Source organism: Aspergillus alliaceus (assembly GCF_009176365.1).
Source record: "Aspergillus alliaceus strain CBS 536.65 unplaced genomic scaffold BDW43scaffold_17, whole genome shotgun sequence".
In the NCBI taxonomy this organism is placed as follows: domain Eukaryota; kingdom Fungi; phylum Ascomycota; class Eurotiomycetes; order Eurotiales; family Aspergillaceae; genus Aspergillus; species Aspergillus alliaceus.
Genome location: NW_022474700.1, coordinates 211817 through 236479, shown reverse-complemented (window position 1 = coordinate 236479; position 24663 = coordinate 211817). Strand labels below are relative to the sequence as shown.

Here is a 24663-nt window from a genome sequence, read left to right as displayed (position 1 = left end):
TTTCAAAACATTTACAGCTGGCGCCTCTAGGACAAGGTCTGTTCGTACCCTCACATTGTACAGAAAGCCTTCATAACCAAGAGGACAAAGGATGGAAAGGCAAACTTACAAAAGTACGGACGTCAAAGCAAGAAGCAGGAATCTGCAACTGATAACCGTACGTCTGTTGAGCTCCCTTGGGACTTCCCAAAACCTACACCTGTGCGGGTTGGAGACGATTAGTTAAAGAGTAAGAAAACCAAGATTTATCAGCGAAAGACACGTAAGATTGCGATTTGGGGCGTATCTGCTTATATTTAAGGTGGGAAACAGAGTGGAAAGACCAACGGCAAAAGTCTAGGGCGACTTTCTTATGTCGATGATACCAACCTCAAGGTTGAACGATCTACTCAGCTTATATATATTACCACATATGAATAAAACCTCACGTGGAATTGCAGATAATTGAATTCTTATTTTTAGTCATTATAAAATTCCCCTTGTGGTTGTCTCCAGCCTAAACAAAACTCTAGACCTGCCATTCTAACATCCTTGATATGCGTAGATGGAGAGCATGCATTAATAGCTACATACTCTGTGTTTGGCGAGCTGCCTTCGCTGGCTATCTTTTACTGTAATTGGTAGTAATAGTATGTATGGGGTGTATAGCAGCAGGACCTCTTGCAGTTGATTTGTCCTATTGTGGATTATTTCAAATGTTATCACAGAACACGTCCCATTGCTGATTGCCGAGCTGGGCCATTTGCTGATTATACACTGATGTGCGCCTAAAGCCCTCAGTTACAATGGATGCCACTGCCTGCAGGTTGCCAGGAGGGTCAATGCTTGATGAGACACTGAATAGGTATTCTCCTGTACCATCTATAAGGGATCCAAATGTTGAAACACCAGCATTTAAATCACCCATATAAATCTCCAACAGTTCCCATATATATTCAGATATTATCAATACACGACTGTCGATGGGCATTACTTGCCCCTTAGGAACATAGAACATGGAGCTGTGTACAAACAAAATCGCCCAATGCAACTCTTTGAGCTCTACAGGGCTATGCTCAGTTTCCATTCATGTACAGTTCTCCAGGTAGGCCGATACCACCCTCACTGATAAATGGAAGGGCGACTTTAAGCGCAAACGCCGCTCTTACAGGACCATGGATCGGAGCAGTCGTCATCGGAAGAGCAGGAAGTACCTATTTGTCCAAAGGTCAGTTTGAAAGTACATGATGGACCAGCGGAGGAAAGCGAAGTCATACCAGCACAGTGGCCTTTCCAAGCGCAATCAGTGACAATAGGAGCAGGAGGAGTAGATCCAGTACCACAAACTCCGTTGTGGCAGCCCCAAGGGTCAGAGCAGTCATTGTCAGAGGAGCAAGAAGCGCCTGCGTTTTAGGATAAATTAGCTTAGCACATGGGGCGCCATGATTGTTTTCCTCGGGAATAGAAAGGTCAAAGAAAAGGGGGATGAGTGGGTACTCTTACCCTCACAATGCCCAGGCCATGCGCATGTGGTTGGGTCAGGACCACCACCTCCACCCGAGGACGAACCGCTGCAATAGTCCGATTTGGAACTGGAGGCGGAGGGATACGTGTTTGAGGTATGGCAAGTGCCAGAAGAGAAGAGAGCGCCAGCTAGAGATTCTTTGTTAGAGATTTCAGGAAAATAGGAATGGGCTATAAGATGAAGAAAACAGGGGCCTACAGTTCACTGTCAAACCGTTTGGCGGGTTGGTGACCACGATCTGAGATGCGCTAGGAGTCAAGGACTCTTCGCACTTGAGCAGCGTGCTACCACCGTTTGAGTTGGTTGGGCCAGTCCAGATATCGATATGCAATTTTCCATCGTTGTAATCGCTGGCTACAAGCTCATTTGTTAGCACATGTTGATTGTATGTGTGACAAAGCTTAGCCATGAACGTACTGCACTGCTCGCATTCATCTTCAAAACGAAGGTACTTCTGCAAATATGGCAGGTAGATGATGTCGCACTTGGCAAATTCACCAGGAGCGGTGGCGAAGGTCAGGGGGTCATTGTAAGTGCCGGTGCCTGTGGAGCTTGTCAGTGGTACTCTTATTTTGGAATGTATAACCAACAAGAAATACCTACCGCCTGCCTTGTAGCCTCGACCGCAATCATATGCTATATCAGCACCAGGAGGGTCGTTATCCGCATATCCGTAGAATGTCACCTCAAAATCTGACTCTGTGTTGCATGACTTAGCGGCAGCCGCGGCCACCAATGTGGCAAGGATTCCGGCCTTGGAAAGGGAAACAAGAGAGTTCATGTTGAAGGCGCAATCCCAGTTTGAGAACACTGAATGCTGTCGACTGCAATGAAAGGAGTACACTTGCCTGCCTTTTATACCTTTCCCCACGGGTAATACGGCATGATTCAAAGATAGTCGAGCATGAGTCTCACATGTCCGACTGACTAAAATTTTCTCAGACGCGCCTATTCCATCCAGAACGGGTCGCCTGGGACACATGGACGATGATTCTCCAGCGTTGTGCATGGGCATTAGTCCCTATTGGGAAGGATAAACGTAGTAACATAGTCAGAATCCGCAGTTGGTTGGCCCGGTAAGGCTAAGCCTTTGGATCCCCACCAGATGCCGCAGATGCCGCTTAGCACCGTCTAGCGGGAAGACGTTATTGCACCACAAGTCCCTCTGCGCTTTTAGAGATTAGTAGACTTTAGATTGTGTCTCACTAGATGTCAAGATGGCTCCACCCAGGCCCTCACTGGGCTTCATCGCCTAAGGGACAGTCAGCTGGCTGGTTCCAGATACAAACCTCATTCCCTGTTAGAAGTTGTACATGAACGGGAGAAATCGATATTGTTGACCTCCTAGGACACCCACCAAGTAGCAAGAAAAGCAAGAATGACAATACCACTCAAATCTACTCGAATCTAGCACTGAATCGGCCGCGTCCCCAGGGCCCCTCTGCGCTAGCAACTTGGAGCCTTTTGCGGAGTGCTGACGGTGGAATGAGAAGCTAAATGATTCGTGAATCAAGATGCGCAAAACGCATCGAAACTCCAATAGATCAGGCAATACTAGAGAAACTGAGTTGCCTGGATGCTAGTTATGAATCCTTGGTGACAAAGTATTTGGCCAACTTTTACCCATTTACCTTCTACGGTAGTTGGTTTCGGGAGTGGAGACAGGATAAAACCGATAATACGAGAAACAGAACCAGTTCTAGCCTTAGCTCGGGACTTATTTTGGCTCCGACCTTTTAATTTCCCCACATCCGTGTGATGGACAGGTTCCGGCCTTTGGCCCGCATTGGAATGGTGTTCTATGCACGCTGTGGCATTGACTTGTCTATATTGGCTGGGTTCTGTGTCTTACCTATATAGCTGGGCCAAAGTGGAAAAAGGGTGAAACAGACATACCCTGATCACCTAATTTTCACGCGACGCCCGCGCAACTAATCGAGAGGGATGTGAAATTGAAAGTGCGCTTTGATCAATTGAGACCTTAACGAGCGCGAAAATTTCCTGTGGCATAAAACGCCGTCTCCTCCGGTTTGGATCACTGGCATCGTCATAGGCGCGAATTAATTGAACTCCTGCTCCGAATATAAACCGAGCGTCTTGTCCCTTGGTGAGAATGTCGCTATAAACACGCATCTCTCTTCTCTTTATTTGTTTTAACTATACCAAGCCACGTTTGCTGATCCATTATCCAGATTGAGATGAGCAGCCACAGTTGCTTCCTTCCCATTGGCGGTCAGCAGCTAAACTTCAATAAAGTTACTGCTATTATCATTTACAGCAAAGTAATGTTCTGAGAAGATACCAGGTATGACAAGATTTGCCGAATTACTGTTACCAATCATCTTCGAAACACCTAGTTACATCTAGATAACCCAGAATGCTGCGTAAAGATCGAAAACAACCATATAACCGCAAGAAGATACATTCCTTGACCGCGCAGAGACAAGGAGATACTTAGGTAATGCGGCGTTTGTATTTGGGAAAGCGGCCTCATCAGATTGGTAGGACGAGCTGTTAGTAGTAGTCACGCGGTTAGCCTATATCTAGTGTCTAGTGTAGAAGTGGAAGAGTTATACGATTTTAAGAGAGCCGATTACCACTCAGTTAAAGGAATTAAAAGATGTGTAACATTGATATCGGAAATTCTCCTAGGCTGATATTTTACAAAGCTGGTTTGTCTTAGTAAGGACAGTATAGACGCAAGACCTTTATAAATATACTGCTGAAAATTGCAATTTGCGCACCGTAAGGTATTGTACCTCTTCCATAGAACTATTTTATAAGAAAAACGATTAACACTGCTTAAGTTGTAAACTAAAAGGATCTCAGGAAGTAGGTAAGGTCCGTTATATAGGAGAGCCCATGCATAGGTCCTCAAGAGGATATATTTGATTTCTCGAAAGGATTATGCAACACAAAGTTTCTAGAGGATGTTCGACGAATGTTCTACGGCGCGGGCCGGCTTTCCAGAAGGGTTTGGATTTCGGCAGTGAGGTTAGTCCCGCATGACTGCTTCAAAATGTCGCGTATAGTGAGATTATAATCAGCTTCTAAAAATATACTTGCAGTTGTCGCAGGTATGTGATGAAAATCTTTAAATCAGTAACTGTATGTGATACTTGTACTGGACATATTGGCTGGATATTCCGGCCGGCAGAGCGTTTAGGTGTTAGTGATAAGCTAGCTCTAGATAGTATCAAGAATAATCAAGATCATAATAAGAATGAGCTCCATATAAAGCTCCAAGAAGAGATAATCTGCAATAGTCTTAGATTCAGAGCACAGAACATCAATACGAATACGCATAGCGTGGGCCGGGGCGGAGCATGGTAGGATCCGGGGCACCTACTACCACGTAGGCAGCTTAGCACCAAAACATCGATACAGTTAACTCTATACTTCAAGATTTGCATCAAAATGGCAACTGGGACCCTGAATTACCTATCAAGATCACTATAGGTCATATATTAAAACGAGCGAAGCGGGCGGGTGGAACAGCCGCTCGTTTGTGAAACACTTTAATGCACTGTGACTTCGAGAAATCATAGAATACGTCGTACTGCACGCAGGAGACAAACTACTGTCAAGGAAGGACGGCGCACATGAGGTATTTCTGCCATTGGTGTTCTTCGTTGGCTAGGACGCCAACATCACAATGGACAAGCAACGAACACCAACAGGAATTCACACACAGATCCAAAAATCCTGGCGGACCGGCAGCTCACGTTGCCTCGCTTCAAACAGGGCCTTCCGATTTCCAGTTCTGGGTTCGGTTCGAGCCGGGATAAATGACGGCTGACGAGGCTGAGGAAGGATATATCAGCCGCATTGAAAAATACCTCTTAGCTATAATATGGATGAGTATTTCACTAACCACAATCCAGGAGCCGGGGCCTTGGCCCAGAATTTGATCCATTACTATTTTAATCTAGCCGATGATCCTTCACAAACCGCTCTTATAGCAAACACACCCAGCTACAACAGTACCGATCCTGCTTTCGTTCACGCAGCATGTATATTATTTGAGGTAGTTACTATATGTTTTTTTAATCTAACCGGTCAGTCAGCTTACTACGTTGATCTAGTATTAAGAGCAAACTTATACAATTCCATATTCAACAACGATCCATTGAAACCCTGGTCTATCGGCACAGCAGCACATCATGATTTGGCGGTGGTATACAAGAATGCTTTCCTGCCTCCTATCCAAATTATTGCTTCCAATGTTTTTGGTGTCACCGGAAGATGGACATTATTTGGTTCGAACAAAGTGGCAGGCCACGGAGTGCGTTATTGAACCAGTTGTTCGCAGCTCCAACAAAACTGTGAGGAAAAGTACCCACTGCGATAAAACTCTTGCCATCTGGACGGAACATTAGTCCTTCTGGAGACGAAATATCTTGGATCTGACTCCTGGCTGGTATTTTCAACCGTCATGGGATGTGGTGGGGGGTGGAATAAGCGGACAGCATAAACAAAGCTTCTTCTTTAGTGCAGTCTCCGCTTCGGGCATATCGTCATTTTTTTCTGGAAATTTTCTCGAGCCATACCACATTAGATAATTTGCTGGTGTTCTATCTGTTCCAAAACCACACAGTCTCTATTCAGGTTCCGACATCGTCCAGACTATTACGACACAAAATATTACGGGCTGTAATACCACCATGGCTGAAAACCTTGACTGCACTGTGAACAATGCTGCTGCAGCAATAAGCAAGACCTTTCGGGACTCACAATGTGTTCAGGCAAAATTTAAAAGGAGTAAGGCGCAGATGGCTAGGGGCATTCAATGACCGATGCTACCTATATCTCCGTGCATTGGCAGTGGGTTGCTCTTCCGGCCGTGCTATGGCTGCTAGGAGCTGTCATGTTAATCGGCGCGGTATGGAGGGCTCACCGAACTAACGTTCCCAAATGGAAGAATGATCTGTTTCCATTGTTGTTTCTTTTTAACAACGGGAGTGAAAATAAATATTGGCAGGCGAGTGATAAAAAGGGGATCCAACGGGCAGAACACGCCAATGTCAAACTTTGTAAAGAAAGTGACAGGATAGTGTTCTGCGAATAGAGTATATATCTGTTTTAGATATGATTAGGGTGAATACGGATATGGAATATCAACAGCGATGGGGTATAAACAGAGGGCTAAATGCGTGTGTGTTTGCCTTGGACTGGAGACAGATAATTATGAGTTACCCTAATGACAAAATTGCGCCACGAGAAGGACGATCTTTGCATAGATTTGAGCCATCGAACTACATAAATAAATTCACAGTTTTAAAACACACATAGCTAGGTTGAGGTGCATACAGTAGGAAGGTGATCCTGCTATCCGGGGGCTCCACTGACACTAGTAGAGCCTTTTATTGGTTCTGCCGCTTGCAATATGTCTCTCCAATCAGCCTTAGTTTAGGATTTTCTCGATTAAACGAAGTTCTCATACTGTTATGGAAATTCGGAGGCTAGATTTCAGCTTTTCGAGGTTGGACCTTGCTTAGCTGTTTTTGGCGATGTGGTATGAAGGCTAGTCGGAGCCTGGGTCTCAGTACGGAGTAGAGGGTCTCTATACCCTTACATTCTACGGTCACCGATTACTTTAAATCGAACTGGACATATTACATAACGAAGTCGCCAACCTAGACCAGTGAGTATTGGACTACGCCTGTCCAATATCACTGCTAATAGCCCAAGGTCCCGTTTGATGACAAAGAGGTTGGTCGTGCAAAAGGTGTTGTCCAAAGTCTGGCCTAGGCCCCATTATCCATCGCGGCAGAAATTGCTTCTCTGTACTACAAACGAAGGTGACACTAGGGAATCCGAGATTTTGAGGGCCATTACTGTGGCGATGGGTGTCCTCAGACGCGAATATGAAACTCTCCTGATCTGCCCTAATTGTCTATATCGCAAACTATCGCAGAGTTTAACCTCGCTCGCCATCTCAAGTGGGACCATACCCAAGTAGACCAGGATGCTGATTGCATAGGTTGTTCATGTTATTCCAGTCCTAACACAAACCGGCGCGGAATACGATTCTGTGGCGTGAATCAACCCCCAAGCAACGCACCGACAAACTTTAACTTTGGAACAGTTGACCTGTCTAGAAAACGGTCAAAGAAAAGCTCCTTTCATCAGGTGATGTACTACCCGAAGTCAATAAGATATGGCAAAAGACAAGATAAAGTTACACAGGGAGAGACCTTGAAGTTGCATTCGACTTCGAGACCATTAATGGACTGTCGGAGATTCTCTTTAAGCCTCTACCCTCCTTTCCTGATCCTTCAGCACCGGCATCAATAGCAACTGCACAAGCATAATGGCACGCACACCATTGGATGCCAGCCAGAGAGAGCACTTGATGCCGATTACGCATGCCTTCGACCCGGTGGAGACCTCCAGAGCTTCCTTCGACCCAGAGGCTTTCAAGTTTCTTCAAGTCTCAGGCACAGGAGCCGGCGGACCAGGATGCTATTCGAACTCAATTACCCTATGTCCTTCCAAAATGTCGATCCCCTGGCCTAGCTACTTTCTCGGTTGTAGACAAGGCAAGCATTGGAAAACAGCAGAGAGCATGACAAAAGAACTTCTGGACGCTATCTACAAGGACTCACGTAAAGAAGCTGAGGCGGATGGAAAGCTCCCCCTGGAGCTGGAGGACACATCGTCTGATATCAGGACACGAAAGGAGATCGAGCTCGTCTCAACATCGGTGAAGTCCGCTACGTACATGTATCCAGATGCGAGCCCGGTAAGAGCGGGCATGATCGCCCAGCTCATGTTGCTTATTTTCCTGCATGATGGTGAGAATTGCACTCAAGGGTCTCAATGACACGACAGTTCATAACCTCTGCTTTCATAGACGTCGTAGAAAATTCTCCGCTTGAAGCAGTGAGCCTGACCAACATCCTTTGGTGTATCCGAATTACTAACAATAAGTCTAGGGATCTACAATTGCAGACGCGACATTCGCTACATACGCGCCAATGTACGGCAGCGTACAGAGACCTCGAGGCGCGCTGCGTCGTTTCTTGGCAGCTATCGACGAGGAAGAACCTACCCTGGGAAAAGGCCTTCTTACGAGCGTGTTCACCTGGTTCGAACATACTAAGGGATATCAATCGATTCCACCTAAAGTCTTTGAGTCCTTGAGAAACTACCTTGATTATCGGTCTGATGATATTGGACGGGAGTGAGTGAACCCGAGATCAAGGATCTAGAAAAATAAGTTCACATCTAATATTCACCAGACTTCTCTTATCAATGGCCTTGTTCGCTTGCGATGTCCACCTCGTCGAGGGCGAAAGAAAGGCCCTGGCTACCCTGATTCGGCTCTATTCGGACCACGTCTCTCTCACAAACGACCTTTATTCGTTTGACCGGGAGTATGGAGAGCACCAGCGAACTGGCGCCCTCTTTCTCAATGCAGTCGATCTGGTGTGCAAGTTGTACCAGGTCTCGGAGGCCACAGCGAAGCAATTGGTTGTAGGGTTTACTTTGGAAACGGAGTGTGCGTTTTCCGAGGAGCTCAAGAAATTGACATCATCGGGCCAGATGAGCGAGGGGCAGATCCGTTTCGCCAAGGCGTTGACTGAATGTCTGGCCGGGCATATCCTTTACTCGGCGACATCTGGGCGTTATGGGGTTGCAAAAGCCGCAAGAGGCGTTTCCGCATGATGTAAATTATTCAAGATGGTCTAGCTTATCTTAACCAGCATCCAGACCATTTCGATACTCATGAGTTAAACCCAGATTAGCTCTCGGGAGGCAATGGCCCATCATGATGAACTAAATCCATTCATGACATCAGTTCCATTCCAAATTATGTTTCTTGCAAGTTCACACATCGTTTACTCTTTAGGGAGCCGCTCGAGTTCGCCTTCCATGTCATCATGTATATGCAATCATGTTCCCCAGCCCTAACCGCATGATACCCTAGTCAGATACATGCACAGCTACCATCATAAATTATCTAAGCCTCGAGTAAGGTCCTTAGTGTATTTTGAATTATCCCGCGATTATATCGAATATATGGCAAGCCGAAATTGACCTGCGTAATTTCCGTTCTTAGGGTTATGTTATGATGTACGCAGAGGTAGCTTCCGGTCCCGACAGCGGTAGTTTATCTTAACTACCATAAAAGTACGTAATATTACAACTTATTTCACATACGTTTGTTTAGTATCCTACGATTCGTATGTAGTACAGGTGAAGAATACAGGTCTAGCCATATATAGATCTGTACATAGGGCTACTTATGTCTGATGTGCCCGGACGTCGATTTCGATCTTGTCCGTAGCTACCTGGCATACAGAAAAAGTCACCAAGATGGTCAAAGCCAAGGACACCGTCATCGAGTACTTCTCCCATCCCCACCCCTCAATTAATCACCCCAATCTAACAACCACCCAGAGAATTTAATGACCTGGTCAACATGACCCCCAATGAGCTCCGCGACTGGCTCAAAGACGAGCAATCGCAGTCGTCCGGCTGGACCGGCTCATCCGGAGAAACAATCGGACATCAAAGGTCTTTTACCCACACCCTCCACCACCCACCTCTTACCTATCTAAACAGAACCCTAATACTCGAACCACAGCGGTCGCAAAATCGTCAGCATCCTCGAACACAACCCCTCCAAGGACCCTGAGCACTACACAGACGAGGACAAAGATCACATGCGGAAGGTAGTATCCTACTGCAAGCGACATCTAGCACAGGAAGCCGAAGCGAAGCAAGACCCAAATAGTAAGAGTCACCGGTCGTTGAAGAACTGGGGGCATGATCCATTTAAATCTTGAGTTTTATTATGATTTTCGCTTTGGTTCAACCATAGTATGTTATTATTGAGGGGTATCATTAGTACCTATATGTGAGAGATACACAATCTACATGCACATTCCTGTAATACCTTAGCCTATTATAATATCCTCTTCGACACGATCTTAATAGACTGGTGCTCCTCACTCCACTGGAAGTCATGTTTGACCCGGATACTCTTCGGATCGAAATCCGGTCCCTCCTGTAGGCTCTCCAGCTCGACATGCGCTGAGCTAGTGGTTAGGGCTGCCTCCTCTTCTGGTCGGAGATGAGGCTCCCTCGCTCTGGCATCTGCGTCGTCCAGAGAGCGGAATAAGCAGCGACTACCAGAGGGAGGCTTGTGTTGTTTACGGGACACGGAGCCTGTCTTGCCGGTGGAACCGAGTTGTTCGTCGATGTTCGAGGAGCGCACAATGCGCTTGAGGGTTGAGCGGAGGAGGGGCTGGAGGGTCGGGAGACAGGCGCAGACGATGCCGATGCAGGGCTCTACGCTCGACCAGATGAAGATATCGCCCATGATCCAGGTGATGTCGAGTGATTTGCTGAGGAAGGTCATGAAGTAGATTCGGACAATGCTTGCGACGCAGGCGCTGGGGCTGTTAGTATATTCCTCTACACGGGTAGTGGAGAAAGGGAAGGCGTACAAGGAGCCTAGCAGGAAGATGCTGGATACGAGAATCTTTTGCGTGGTTCGCATTTGGAGCTTCCAGACAAGGGGGATCGGTACGATGAGGATGACTGCGTCGGTGGCGACGTTGGCTGCTGCATTGCCGATGTAGAATGGGTACAGGTTGAAGATGCATTTTCCTCCGCTTGGGTCTCGGTACTGGGTCCAGTAGTAGGACAATGGCTGGCAGCAGACCAGGAAGGCGATGTAGCAGGAGACGAAGTAGCCGAGTGTTAAGAAGACGCAGATCCACATAGCCCAGTTCATGCCAAAGATACGGCGGTAGAAGAGGATGATGGAAATTTTGATGATTGGGATCGCGACAACGTATATCAGGACGTATGCAAAAAGAATCTACCCAATCTAATAAGTTTGAAATACTCAACAGGGATCACTATTGGATCTATACCCGGACCACAGTAATCGCATCATCGAATGGGACTACCCAGACGTGTTTTCCAAGGCCATAGTAGCCTCCTGGAACGGGTTAGCTGCGGCGATCAATTAAAAGATTAATAGACCATACCAATAATTGTGCAAACTAAATTAGCCGTTACAGATATCTGCTCGACGTCAGCAACTGCATGCGCAGTATATTGCCAAGTCCATACCAGTGCCGCAACAATCAGCCAGTCATCCGCCGCAACAGTCGCATGTTGTATCCTTATTCTAGCAATAACCCGGAGAATAATTGCTATGGCAGCAAGGGTATACACAGCAATGACAACCGCATTATTTCTAGCCGTATGGCTTTGACTAAGATCAAGGTCTGGCGGTGGCTCACCGAATGGACTAGACATCGTCGCTTTTCTGCGATCACTGTACACCTACAAAGCCATGTTGCGCGACAGGCTGGATTGCGAGGTAGACTCCAGAAAAGCCCCGACATTTGGGGATGTCGCTTACTTTAAACAGCTTACTATTTCGGAGTGCTCTAGACGAAGTGCATGCACCTGCCAAGCACTGATTCATGTTTAGCCTACGCTACGCATGAAGATCATGCACGACAATGTTACCTTCCTGTAATTGCATAGATAGGGTGGGCCATAGTACTGCCTGCCTTGTATTTAGTCCGGCCAAGCGATATCGAATGCCTGCGGCTCCACCTGACGGTGCCCGTTAGTAGCGGTTAGGGCGTTGGGGGCTGATCCTTCAAGGCACTATTAACCTCCGCCGTCTCAGCTACTGCGCGTCGGGGAGGACTCTGCCTTACATTACAGGAGTACAAGCGAATGCTGAACTGTATGGGGCAATGAGACATGCATTAGGGTGAAAAGGTGGAGTCATTGCAAATTTAGACATGGATATGGCCTGAGCAATGTGGTAACGTACGATAGGCGTTAACAGCCACATGGCATATACTTTAGCCTATCAAAAATTGTATTCCTGCTCCTGGGGGCCAATCCCATTAGGGATCCGGATGAAATAACCGGAATGAACAACTGGTAATTGTCCAATAAAACGTGCCACAACCTATACCCACTCGTAGACAGCCCCTTCCTGTGCCCTAATAACGCCGCCAACAGAAACTGGGGCCGGGTTTTACCCCTTCGGCCCCTAAGTCGAGCTACTCGTCTGACCAACGTTCGGCAAGTAAACGACGGCTGTCATGTCACTTTCGCGACATTTACCAAGTTGATCGCCATCGCCCTGGATAGAATCTAACATCCGGATCCGACGTATATAAGCAATGCCCTAATCCCACGATGTTACAACGCGACCTGCCCCATAACCTCTATTCCTGCGCGCCCCCCACCTTGGAACAAAATGTCTTCAAACGAGAAATCCTCGTTATCCAACGGTGACGCCCAGGATGACTGGAAAGTCGACCCCTCGGTCTTCTCCTTCACACCCCGAAAACTTCGCGTAGTCTGCATTGGAGCAGGTATCTCGGGGCTAAGTGTTGCTTACAAGCTCAAACACGAGAAGCCCCTTGACTACGTCGATCTTACTATCTACGAGAAGAATCCGGAGGTAGGCGGGGCGTGGTTTGAGAATGTCTATCCTGGTGTTGGATGGTAGGTGCAAACTCGTGATACTATGTATGGAAATAATTGCTGATGAACGTTGCGACTTTAGCGACATTCCTGTTCGTGAGTTAATGGTCTTCCGTACTAACTAATTGATCTTTTTGGTTTGAGCATTGACTCCGAAAAGATAGTTATCAGTTCCCGTTTGCGCCTAATCCGAACTGGTCGAGTTATTATGCCAGTGGTAAAGAGATTGAAGAGTATATCGTCAGCACTGCTGACAAGCTCGGCCTAAAAGAGAAGATTAAATTCAACATGAAGCTAGTGAAAGCGATTTGGAACGAGGTGGAGGGCAAATGGAAGCTCCAGCTGGAACAGGGCAAATTCATACTAGAAGACGAAGCTGATATCCTACTCGATGGTAGTGGCATCCTAAAGTAGGGCTTCTTCTAAACTTCATGTCGGTGATGATAATCTAACAGTACTAGCCAATGGAGATGGCCTGATATCGAGGGCCTTCATACGTTCAAAGGAAAACTGGTACATACAGCTCAGTGGTAGGACCCAATCCATCCCCCAGCTATGTGAAAAAAAAAAAATAGCTCACTTCGACAGGGACCCTGAATATCACTGGAAAGGTAAGAGAATTGCTGTCATCGGCAACGGCTCGTCCGGCGTTCAGATTATCCCTTCTCTCCAACCCAAGGCTGCGAGGCTGGTTAATTATATTCGACATGCTACTTGGATATCCACGAACATCTGTGGGCATTTAACAAGAGACGGAATGGGCACAAATTTCGAGTACACAGAAGAGGAAAAGCAGCGGTTCCAGGAAAATCCGGAAGAGCTTCTACAGTACAGGAAAGCCATTGATCAGGCGTATGTCTTCCACGTCTGTTCTCTCTTGAATTCCAGTTGACAATGTCATCACAGTACCAACTCCGTATTCAGACTGATGATCTCTGGATCGGAGGAAAATAAGGCCTTATTCGAGGGTGTACAAGCAGTTATGCGAAGTCGCTTGTCCAAAAATCCCGAGTTAGCCAAGAAGTTGATCCCAACGTACGAGATTGGATGCCGCCGTCTTAGTCCTGGCGATGGTTATCTTGAAGCCATCCAGGCAGACAACGCTGAAGTAACTTTCAGCAAGATCAATCGAATCACGCCAAACGGAATCGAGACAGATGAGGGGGAGGAAGAATTCGATTTAATTGTCTGTGCCACTGGGTTCGACTACTCATTTATACCTCCTTGGGAGTTTATCGGTCGCGACGGTCGCCGTCTAGACGATGAATGGAAAGACACCCCGGAGGCATACTTTGCGACATGTGCAGCCGGGATCCCCAACTATTTCATGTTTGCTGGCCCAAACTGCCCCATTGGCCATGGCTCTGTTCCAGCCATGCTCTACTGGTCAGCTGGCTACATGCTGGAATGGATCGAGAAAATTGCGACCGAGGATATCAAGTACGCCTCCACATTCTTACCCAGAAATTCCGGAGTGGGACTAATTCCGCATAGGTCGATCGTCGTAAAAGACTCCATAGTCCGTGACTATAATAAATTTGCCCAAGAATCCCTGAAACGCTGTGTCTGGTCCAAGGGCTGTCACGCCTGGTACAGTAAAAGGAACGAGGGCGCTGCCAACACTGTCACCGCAATGTATCCAGGGAGTGTACTGCAATTTAAAGGTATGTAGCTTTTCAACGTCTCTCGATGCTGCTAATGATCAGCGTAGCCTATATGGATAAGCTCCGCCCTGAGCATTTCGATATTCAATATAACACCTCAAACCAGTTCAGATTCATGGGTAATGGAGAACTAGCGTTTGAGCGGGAACCGAACGCTGATATGGCCTTCTACTTGAAGTAGTTTAGGCATCTCGTTTGGATCTGGTTCGATCATATCCTCAGATAGGTCTGTCACAGACTGCGTTGGTATCCAAATGCTCGCTCTTCTTCTTTTCATTTCGTGTCCGACAGACATCCCCCCATGATCCAGAGCCTTATGAAGGTATCTCATTTCGAACATACCACAAGAATTCTATGATGAATCAAGTAGACGATATCAGTATTATATGCAAACATCAAAAGACAATCGCCGCCACCAAAATCTTCACAGAGCCTGCCGTAATGTGTAAGAATCATAAACATGGAAAGCCACCCAACCAAGCCCATAGTCCTTTATTCACCAAGCAACTTCATACTCATCCAAGTGCCTTCCCACACCTCCGTATCTGCTTATATACAAGCTCCTTCTCGAGATAATCTTGCGTAGCATCAACGATAGTCTCGATCTCATCAACATTATCCAGGTCAATATCCGCCAGTCCATTAGGAACATCAAACCGGAACAACCGGTTCTCATCATCCAGCTCGGTATGTTCCTGAATAAACCTATTCGTATCAATTTCTGGATCGACAATGTCAACTTCCGACGATTTGACCAGACCAAACAACCGTCTGCGAGACCTCTTGATCGACGGCTCCCCAGTTCCAATCGAAACCATGCATTTCAACTGATTTTCCAAGGATCCAGACGGCCACACACCTCTAGCTTCAATCCATACTTCCCTCATCGGATTGCTGGCCTCCAGAGAACTGTCATGAAACCGTCGACCACTTGGGCCAATCCTCACGGAATCAAAAAGCGACGAGTGAGCAAAACAGGCCGCACCGGCCTCGTAGATCCTGGCCGTCTTAAAAAGCTCCGTAGAGCTATATTTGCTCGCGTAACTCGTCATATGGACTAATTTCCGGTTCGAATCATCAGTAGCGCAGACGAATCTTCGCATTGATTAGATCAGTCCAATTTCCCCAAACCCCAAACCAAGCCCCCAAATAGAAAAGAAGAAGAAGCAAATAAACTCACACTTTGCAACTCATATCCTCATCCCTCAACAAAGCATCCTTCTCATAGCTCAACTCCCTCAAGATCTTCCTCAACGCCCCCTCCACCTTCTTAATATCAAACCTCGCCCGACTCCGCAAATTACTCCCGATCGGCAACAGCCTCTTCTGCGAAAACACATTCTTCGACAGCACTTTATACGCGTGGATACAGTCCTCAATATCCATCTCCAGACGCCCAAGCATGATGGCTATCAAGCTGCGACATGGTGAGCATGGTACCTTTTTCAGTTGGAGACGAAATCAAGGGTTGCTGCGTGGCGGACTAACCCACCCGATCCGCTACCTCCTATCAAGTCGAAGTAGTCGCATGGTTTTGGGGGGGTTTCGCGATCGATGGATTCCATTATTTCTTTGAGGATGATGAGGGAGGAGAGGCCGCGTACGCCACCGCCGTCGAGGCTTAGGAGGTTGATGGTTCGGCCTGACATTGCGATAATAATAGATGCGCTCTTTGTTGGGGTATATAAAGTGGAAATAATTTATTACGATAGAACAAAGAAATACGAGAATGAGGGTTGTGGCTCCTACCACACGCCAGAAAACCCACGTCTTATATTTATGCAAGCAGCCGGGCAGCACTCGCTTTGACCGGAGACAGGCAGCCAGTCACGGTAAATGCCATGCGAAAGGTACAAACAGCACTCAGGCAAAAAAGAATAGGGCATCGGCATACTGCCAACGGGCGAAGTGTTGAAGCCGATGCGATGCCGTGGTGACTAACAAAGAACAAAAAGGTCAGGTCCGCAGTATCTGGAAAGCCAATAGACACCCCCGCACTTTGGGCATATCAGATTGGAAGATCGCCGTGTGCCTGTCCCTGCGCAATCGCTGATAGGTGAGGTTGAACAGAGACACATCAGGGAGTGGACCGCATGGCAGACACGTAGTCGGCGCTTAGCCGCGACATCGGATGAAGCTGAGCCTTCATTGGTGCAATGTGTTTCTAACGGCTGAGGCATAGCCACATCACCGGTGGGATGACGCTTTGCTCATGCTGTGTTGTGCCTCGAACTTTCATGTACTGCAGTGTTGGTCATGCATTGGGATTTTGGCCATGTGCGACCTGCATTCATGACTTTCCTTTTGTTTAAGGCAAATGCCGTTTCTTAACAAAACAGAGGTTTGGGACTTACTCGAGGCTACCAGTGCGGTACTAGAGGGTGTTTTAGTATGCTCCTCTACATTCTAGAATTATGCTATACTCGTTTTCACTGAGAATGCTCAGCTTCAAACATCAGAAGAAACGGTATCAAAAAGTAAAACCAGTAACCTTAACACCCTAAATAAAGCATCAAAGCATGTCTAACCCCCCAAAAATCCCAGTCCAATCCACCTTATCCAAACGCCTCCCTAACACGATCCTGATCCTGATGCGCCAACAAAGAGTCCTTAAATTTAGTCAATGGAATCCCAATCTCCTCTCTCCAGCTCCTTCAGATCAAACTTACCCATCGTCTCTCAATACAACTGCACACTGACCTAGGGATCCACGCGAGCTAAACGCGCCGCCACCGCAGGCGGAATATAGCCTACAAGAATATCCCAACCACTAACCCCCGACAAAACCGCCACAAAATGCTCCGTCGTCAACGCCTCACCACCGATATCAATAGCACGAGGCGAGAGCCGAGCCGAGTCAAGAATAGCCGCCGTTGCCAACCGTCCAATATCATCCGTATCAATAAGCATGATACGCTTCCCGCGCGCCGTAGCGATCCTCAAGTCCCGCGCTAGGCTAGGTAGCGTGGGAAAATATGCTCGGGCGCCAGGGAGAAGGAAATTTGTCATGAAGATGGGGGGCCGGAAAATTGTCCAATGCTGGAAGCCGGCGGTACGTACGAGGTCTTTGATAGCGGCTTTGCTGGCGAGGTATTGTTTCAGAATACTATCCTGGAGCCAATCAGACCAGCCGGGAGACAGGGCGCGTTGGTCGACGTCGCAGATACTGGTGTACACGATGGTGGTCACGATGCTCTTGCGGGGCGCGTGAGCGGCGGTGATGACGTCTCTTGCGTGACGCAGTTCGGAGTCGTTGTTGGGGGAGGGTAAGGCGTCGAGGAAGACGGCTGATACTTCTTCGCAGACCCTGTGGAGGAGCTCGTCGAAGGTGCCCTCGACTACAATGGCGCCGCGTTCCTCGAGGTCAGCGGCTGTGCTGCTCTTGTCGGTTCTCACGAGGGCATATACTCAATTTCCCTGGTCCAGGAGGTGTCGGGCTGTTGCGCCACCCTGTTGGCCGCTGGCACCCGTGACGAAGTCCCTCATGGTTGGACGTTGAGTTGGCTGTTGTGGTGATCGTGATGTTGGGGGATGAGGGAAAGGGTTCTTCTGCCCTATCGCGCAATGTTGAGCATAAATTTAAAGCGGTAAGGGCAAGCAAATTCCCAACGATGCATAATATGGCTATTTATTTAGTTTCGAAGGGTAGGATAAAATTAACGGTTAATTAAGGGATTAAATGAGATAGACTTAGGCTCTCGGGCTGCATTATTAATTTACAGGCATGACTGCAATTCTACTAAAAGCACTATTCGGTGGGGTGGCCTCATATGGCCACCTATTGGTAAATCATGACTCGCCCAGAGCTTATTCTTCGTATTGACGCAGTTCAAGCAGCCCTAGCAAGTCTAACAAGAATATAGGCTTGCCGGGCGTCAAATAAGAGTCTTGGTTGGCATTTCTTTTCCTTCGATAGGACAATTCTTTGTTTCAATCACCCATTTAGCGATGGCGGAGTAGAGTTTTGTAAGTGTGGGATTTGATCATCATGGTTTCGACAAGTTGTCTCATAGACTCTATGCAAACGATCCAGGTCCGCAGTGCTCGATTATACAGAGCAACGTAGCGACATATCTTCCGAAGTGGTTTTCCATCATTCGGAAGGAGTGCCTTACATAAAGCGGGTTGTGTTTCCATCGACTGGAGATGGATGTCAGTCATATAGGAAGCGCTCTTAAAGCTCAATTTCGACTACACACTTCGACTGAAGTTGGTGTCTGACGTGAGCAATAGACATCAGCCAGCCTAAAATACCCTAAACCCAATTAACTTTACCCCACTATCAATCAGAAATCTAATCTAGTATGGGAGGAACCATGGGTACGAGTAACAAATCTCAAGATTGCCCTTAGCCGGAAATAGGAGCATCTATTCGCATAGCCAACTGGCCATCATACCAAAACACCGGTGCTACAAGTGGCGCTTCAACTAGGACATACTAAGGCATAAAAATAACATCCAAGCCAAGAATCCATGACTATTGTAACTACTCAAGGAAGAGTGTATCCACCATCAATAACAAGATTTGCGCCGGTCATGTAGCTCGACGCATCAGAAGCACAAAACACATACGCCTATCCAACATTAGCAAGCTATCTCAAAATGATAGGATATATACGTACACCCTTGAGCTCATAAGCCTCAGCCATGCGCTTGGCCGGAATCATGTCGAACCACTTTTCCCGCCATTCTTTCGGATGAATGTCTAGAATATCTGTCGCGATAAATCCAGGTGAAATACAGTTCACCCGACAAAAATCGACCCACTCAACAGACAGGCACTTCGCCATTTGAACGACGGCGGCCTTCGAAGCATTATACTGCCACTATTAGCTCGACACAGCAACTGAGGGTGGAATGACTTACAGCAGCTTGTTTCTGAGGCACATTCACCAGACTTGCACTAACAGACGCTGTGAAAATCACATTTCCGTGTCCCTGCTCCTTGAAGATCCGCGCCGCGGCTTGCGCAGTATAAAATGCGCCGTCCAAGTTGACCTTCGTGATATTATGCCATTGTTCAGTAGTATAGTCCTCCGCAGGAATGTTGGAACAGATTCCCGAATTTGCGACGATGATATCTAGTTTTCCGTAGTCTGTGGCGATTTGCTTGATGGCTTTTTCTATGTCTTCTTGGTGTGCCACGTCGGCTTGGTATGCGGCTGTCTTTACGTTGTGCTTGGTTGCGATGTCTGTTGCGATTGCCTTGGCCGTTTTGGAAGAATTATAGATCAGGGCGACCTGGTCGATGGCTTAGTAGCTTGTTTATGCCGACAACATCCGAGGGATAGACAGGGCGCTTACGTTGGCTCCTGCTTCGGCTAACGCTTTCGAGGCTTCCAGGCCAATTCCACGCGCACCTCCTATGAGACGAGTAAGTAATTGAACAGACCTTTGGTGTCAATGTCATGAATGAACCAAAACCATACCTGTTACAGCTGCAACTTTGCCGGAAAGGTCAAAAGCCTTGAGCACATGTTTGTTTTCCGGCTGGGCGAGGACCATAGTGATGTGTTTGTACTGGGTATGCGGTCGTACGTTGCTGGGTTCATGAAAAAGTTCACAATTAATTCGAACTATTATCTATCAAAGTTCTTGGATATTGTCTCAGACAACCCCGCAGTGGCAGAATCCCCGCATCGGAGATTCTCCGGATGGTCAACCACACTGCACAATAATCCTACCCATAAATAGGGTATCAGGGTATCACGATTCAACTTACAAGACCCTACGGCTCAACATACTTGGTCTACGTAAGGATTGGCGATGAGAAATGCCTTGGTCTTACTCAACGGCTCGAAGAATTAGTAAGGTAGCCTCGCTCGCTTCTTAGAACATCCCCGTACAAGACAAGGTATGAGGACTACTCCTAGAACTACTAGGGCAATATATCATCAAATATCACACTAGCTGCTGGTTTAATCAATGCAAATCAATTTACAAGGATAACAGACTTCCGTATAGATGTACAGTATCGCAAACATTTAATTAAGGGATGCTGAATAGGACGCCTGCTTACTCTTATAAAGGTTTTTTTATACGATCCCTCCCGACTTATGAAGGTCAAGGGTATTTACCAACAACCCTTCCATAGCAACAGGGATGCTTCAGTCCAAGGATAGCTGCGTGTTAATTGGGTTAACTCTCAAAGCCAGTAACCGCCTGAGAAGCGATGTGAGGAAATAGTAGACTACCCACGGTGCCAATACTGAGTACTATGGGGAGGGGATCCACAAATCCTTGAGTGAATAGAGGCGTTAAACGTATCATCATTCCGGCAATGGCTATACGAAGTACAGCAATAGGGACCAGGAGGGACGTGCTAACCGCTAAAAAAGACATAGTGCGGCGCGCGGCGATTGCGAATAGAATACCCGCTGACAGAGAAAAGACCAGGCCACTCGCCGATTGAAACATACAATCGCACTGGAGTATTTGCAGAAACAGAGGGATCTTTTTACTGCCTATCAGCGGTTTTTATCTCGGACAACTAGTTTCTTATTAGATCGGCTCACATGGTATTGCAAGAGACTTTGGCAGACAGAGAGATAGAAATGAAGCCACACGCCTCTCGCAATTGCTTTCTCTTTATTAGATCGGCCAAACAACGATAGAAAAAGGAATGTGTTGCACGAATGAAAGACGATAGATAGCTTCCCGCTATCCAAGTCATATGCAATCGATGACCATATGACCGTGAACCAGAAACAGAGCGTGGCTGGCGCGAGAAAGAAGTAATGCAGCAAATCGCGCTCGCGAAATGTTTAAAGCCGAGCTTTTTGGAAACTGGCGGTTGCCGGTAGTTTGAAATGCCAGAGCAGCACAACTGGTACTGTTGACAAGGCCAGAATGATATGAAAGCACCATCTCCATGGAATAGACGGTAGGAATGCTTTACCACCCAGGGGAGCACTAGCTATAGCTAAGTATTCGCTGGTGTCAATGTAAACGGTGTGAGATGCCGATGGTTGAGACGGTCTCCAAGCGGTAAAAATGTTCATTCAAGGTCAGTCAAGGAGAGCCTAGGGGGCCATGCATGTACCCTACTTGCACCAGGCGGCCTTCGTATATACCCGACCACCCAAGCCCGACCATTACACGCCCAATCAGGAAGACCAAGGAACAGGGCGCTAGTCCGGAGACAAGAATCCCAGTGTTGAGCATTAAAATGCTCGCTAAAAAAGTCCATTTCACTGGACACATTTCGTAGAACTTGCGTTGGGGGTACTGCGATACACTGCAGGTAATTCGACTATTGAAATCTCGGAAATAAGCGTAGAACTACCAGAAGGCTTATCTAGCTTGCATTCTGCATCATAATACCCCAATTGTCTGATTTAAATTCGTCCCCAATATGTGGCATTGCCATGGCGAAAACGGCTGCGTCCGTCATCATTCATCAAGCATCATTTTCAGCATTTCTTTTTGGAAGGTAAATGGTGGTTCAATAAACAGTGATACAATGTCAATCGAGACTTACCAGGCTAATTAAAAAAGTGCAGAGCGACAAGGAGGAGGATATAAGCCTAGCCTGTAGGCTATTTAGGTCACAACCGGATATTTGGTCGCTATCATGCTGGGAAACGCCGGGCTGGTTCTTCTGAACTTCTTCAGACAGAGATTGCATGTTTTGCGATGTTATTTTCACCCATGCATAGTAGAGACGATCTAAGGCTTGAGAGGATGAGACGAAAAATGACCGAGTAGAAATGGGGCAGTTCATCTTTTATAACAGTGGCAATGCCTCAGGGTCGAGCACCCAACGAACTACAAGAGGCTAGGATCGGCACCTACAAGGAAACTATGTAACGTAGGAAGAGGACTTTTCCCGGGGCAAGGCGGAAGGAGAATAATTACAGCACCTACACCAGTAAGAGCACACATCCTTTGAATCTAACAAACAATGCCTAAATCCGAACCAATGCTGGCTCATACCTCCAACCATCCATTCGCACCTCATACCCGCCCGTTAAGCCAACCAGCGTCTCACACCGCTTGAACCCTACAAGGGGGCGCCGAACCCTAACTTCACTACCATCTGGGCTTTTCCTAGTAAATTCATAATAATTCTCAGGGTTTAAGATAAACACCAGGACCTGAGCCACGACATAAGCGACAAGCATGACATGGCTGATAGTGGCGTGCGGTCCGTATATGAAGACCATAGCGGGCCAGGACACCCCGAGTAAACCCGTCACAACTAAGCACGGCATTCGGGGATATGGACAGTCGTAATATGTTTGTGGCATGATGATTATGGACGGCGGTGTTTACTGTGGAAAACAAGCTGAGCTTTATTCCCTCTGAATGTGTTAATGTGTTTCGTTGGGTGTTCTGCCTACCGGTCGGTTTTGCTTCTAAGGCATCAATATGGTGGAAACTTCTTTTATGGGTTTCTTGAAACAGGCAACTCGGCGTACGATGTTGTGGAGAAGAAACAGCAGAGGATTTGTGTTGGTACATAAATTACTAACATCCTAGCGCCGTGATCATGTGCGTTGATCTCACCCTATCATCAGACCTCGCTTCCTAACAAATGTTATAGAGGGAGTTGGGTTGGGAACTTGAAAAACCAAAATTCATATCGATTTGAGCAAACGCTCCACCAATAGATGGTATCCATCGCACAAAAATATAACAGAACTTAATGCTCTCAACGTGAACTTTCGAGCAGTATGCAGACCAACTTCGGCCTGAGGCAGAAATGCTGCGCCCTCTCGCTGCCACACTGTCATTGATCACAGGACTTAGTTCCCACAGCTCTATTCTCGAACTCAACCACAGTTAAAATTATGTGGCAGCGGGCTTGTACCCTTATTATAGACGTATAAGCTTTTATGTAAAGCAACAGGAAGTAGGAAAAAGAGATGATAATGGTCAAGTCATATGAACTTCTACAAACAACTGGAAAATTTGAGTCAATGAGGCATTAGGCAATAATATATCCATATATTTGAAACTGTACCGTCCTCTTTTCATCTGGCCATAAGGGGTTTTCAGCTGAACCTTAGGAGAAGGCTTTCCATTGGTCGTTTTGTTAAGCTGTACAACTTGAAGGATTGACCATTGAGGAAAATGAGATAGGTTGGCCGCTGTGCAAGGAGTAGTCCGACCGGTCTTGCATGAAATCATACATCTTTGAAAACTGTCTCGCCGCGTGCTGGCGTGGATGATTGATCTTTTTCTGATGGTCAGATTATCACCATAATGTGGCTCACTCATGGGTTCTATTATGCGCGTCTGATATATTGAGATTCGGGTATCAATATATGGGATGTACCTTGTTTTCGCGGGGGGTGGTAACGGAATAGTACAGCCATAGTGGAAGGGGATGATTGGTAGTTTAAAGAAAAGCACAACTATTGCCGTCTCATGAAGCTAGAAATCATTATTCTACGTAAATGCCTGCCTAACAAGTAACCATCCAAAAGACAATAGCTGTCTTTAAACACACCATGAAGGCTTCCCCTGCGTAACAATACGCGTACAAGTCTGCCTGAAGTATCACGAAAATTACCTCGTAGAAATTAACACTCGCAGACAAACATTTCAAGGCGATGGGAGCTCGTAAAAGAAAGACATCCGCTATATTATGGAAGTTATAACAGTGTCTACGCTACAGAAACAGACTTGGCAATTCCATTAATAAATCCTTTGCTTGCACAGAAAATGGCACCTTCACTCTCTCTAGTAATAATCTACCCAATGGTAATTCTCTTCGCCCGGGCTTAGAAACTGGACTTCAAGCTGGCAATAGAGTTGACAGATAAATAAGAAGCGATCCGCCATGCAAAATGGACTTGCCAGAAGAGTCAATGAAATAATAGGCCAAGACTCATATTTATTGAGAGCCAGCCTCGGTCTTGAGCGAAATCCAAAGCTAAAATCCAATAGACAAACTCGGGGTATATTTCAGGCAGATTGCAGCTCATACACCTGGCATTGATGATAATTTGAGAAAGTAGACTTATATAAATCCTATTATCTTTTTGTCTATGTATCATTCCCTTAAAAATA

At 46.8% G+C, this 24663-nt stretch overlaps 10 protein-coding genes across 10 annotated transcripts; 4 read left to right on the top strand and 6 right to left on the bottom strand.

Moving 5' to 3' along the window:
- Window positions 1–548: 548 nt before the first annotated feature.
- On the bottom strand, window positions 549–3117 carry BDW43DRAFT_273812 (uncharacterized protein). Its single transcript, XM_032041670.1, has 6 exons — window positions 2108–3117; window positions 1922–2047; window positions 1703–1858; window positions 1483–1632; window positions 1257–1382; window positions 549–1193 (listed from the first exon to the last, which is right to left on the bottom strand). The coding sequence occupies exons 1-6, from the start codon at window positions 2517–2519 to the stop codon at window positions 1126–1128; spliced, it is 1038 nt and encodes a 345-aa protein (XP_031901153.1). The 5' UTR covers window positions 2520–3117; the 3' UTR covers window positions 549–1125.
- A 2534-nt stretch (window positions 3118–5651) lies between these two features.
- Window positions 5652–6116, top strand: BDW43DRAFT_273810 (uncharacterized protein). The gene has a single exon (XM_032041669.1). The coding sequence runs from the start codon at window positions 5668–5670 to the stop codon at window positions 5881–5883; it is 216 nt and encodes a 71-aa protein (XP_031901152.1). The 5' UTR covers window positions 5652–5667; the 3' UTR covers window positions 5884–6116.
- Window positions 6117–7817: 1701 nt separating this feature from the next.
- BDW43DRAFT_310339 (terpene synthase family protein) lies at window positions 7818–9175 on the top strand (the record flags this gene model as incomplete). Its single annotated transcript, XM_032046913.1, has 4 exons — window positions 7818–8301; window positions 8361–8389; window positions 8443–8690; window positions 8749–9175. The coding sequence occupies 4 exons, from the start codon at window positions 7818–7820 to the stop codon at window positions 9173–9175; spliced, it is 1188 nt and encodes a 395-aa protein (XP_031901151.1).
- A 651-nt stretch (window positions 9176–9826) lies between these two features.
- On the top strand, window positions 9827–10299 carry BDW43DRAFT_310338 (DUF3140 domain-containing protein; the record flags this gene model as incomplete). Its single annotated transcript, XM_032046912.1, has 3 exons — window positions 9827–9855; window positions 9911–10027; window positions 10098–10299. 3 exons carry the CDS (start codon window positions 9827–9829, stop codon window positions 10297–10299), a joined length of 348 nt encoding a protein of 115 aa, XP_031901150.1.
- Window positions 10300–10418: 119 nt separating this feature from the next.
- BDW43DRAFT_318899 (putative integral membrane protein Pth11-like) lies at window positions 10419–11797 on the bottom strand (the record flags this gene model as incomplete). The annotated part of the gene is made up of 5 exons (XM_032048783.1): window positions 11597–11797; window positions 11512–11548; window positions 11395–11462; window positions 10963–11339; window positions 10419–10908 (listed from the first exon to the last, which is right to left on the bottom strand). Exons 1-5 carry the CDS (start codon window positions 11783–11785, stop codon window positions 10419–10421), a joined length of 1161 nt encoding a protein of 386 aa, XP_031901149.1. The 5' UTR covers window positions 11786–11797.
- Window positions 11798–12752: 955 nt separating this feature from the next.
- Window positions 12753–14827, top strand: BDW43DRAFT_310336 (flavin-containing monooxygenase; the record flags this gene model as incomplete). Its single annotated transcript, XM_032046911.1, has 8 exons — window positions 12753–13003; window positions 13065–13078; window positions 13143–13392; window positions 13444–13512; window positions 13571–13834; window positions 13889–14422; window positions 14477–14646; window positions 14694–14827. The coding sequence occupies 8 exons, from the start codon at window positions 12753–12755 to the stop codon at window positions 14825–14827; spliced, it is 1686 nt and encodes a 561-aa protein (XP_031901148.1).
- On the bottom strand, window positions 14795–16768 carry BDW43DRAFT_273806 (uncharacterized protein). Its single transcript, XM_032041668.1, has 3 exons — window positions 16135–16768; window positions 15827–16063; window positions 14795–15741 (listed from the first exon to the last, which is right to left on the bottom strand). The coding sequence occupies exons 1-3, from the start codon at window positions 16293–16295 to the stop codon at window positions 15162–15164; spliced, it is 978 nt and encodes a 325-aa protein (XP_031901147.1). The 5' UTR covers window positions 16296–16768; the 3' UTR covers window positions 14795–15161.
- Window positions 16769–16918: 150 nt separating this feature from the next.
- BDW43DRAFT_273804 (uncharacterized protein) lies at window positions 16919–18254 on the bottom strand. The gene is made up of 3 exons (XM_032041667.1): window positions 17316–18254; window positions 17191–17255; window positions 16919–17123 (listed from the first exon to the last, which is right to left on the bottom strand). The coding sequence occupies exon 1, from the start codon at window positions 17653–17655 to the stop codon at window positions 17347–17349; it is 309 nt and encodes a 102-aa protein (XP_031901146.1). The 5' UTR covers window positions 17656–18254; the 3' UTR covers window positions 16919–17123; window positions 17191–17255; window positions 17316–17346.
- Window positions 18255–19000: 746 nt separating this feature from the next.
- BDW43DRAFT_273803 (SDR family oxidoreductase) lies at window positions 19001–20199 on the bottom strand. Its single transcript, XM_032041666.1, has 5 exons — window positions 20076–20199; window positions 19951–20009; window positions 19513–19887; window positions 19269–19466; window positions 19001–19220 (listed from the first exon to the last, which is right to left on the bottom strand). Exons 1-5 carry the CDS (start codon window positions 20149–20151, stop codon window positions 19137–19139), a joined length of 792 nt encoding a protein of 263 aa, XP_031901145.1. The 5' UTR covers window positions 20152–20199; the 3' UTR covers window positions 19001–19136.
- Window positions 20200–22456: 2257 nt separating this feature from the next.
- On the bottom strand, window positions 22457–22920 carry BDW43DRAFT_273802 (uncharacterized protein). The gene has a single exon (XM_032041665.1). It carries the CDS (start codon window positions 22857–22859, stop codon window positions 22554–22556), a length of 306 nt encoding a protein of 101 aa, XP_031901144.1. The 5' UTR covers window positions 22860–22920; the 3' UTR covers window positions 22457–22553.
- Window positions 22921–24663: the final 1743 nt, after the last annotated feature.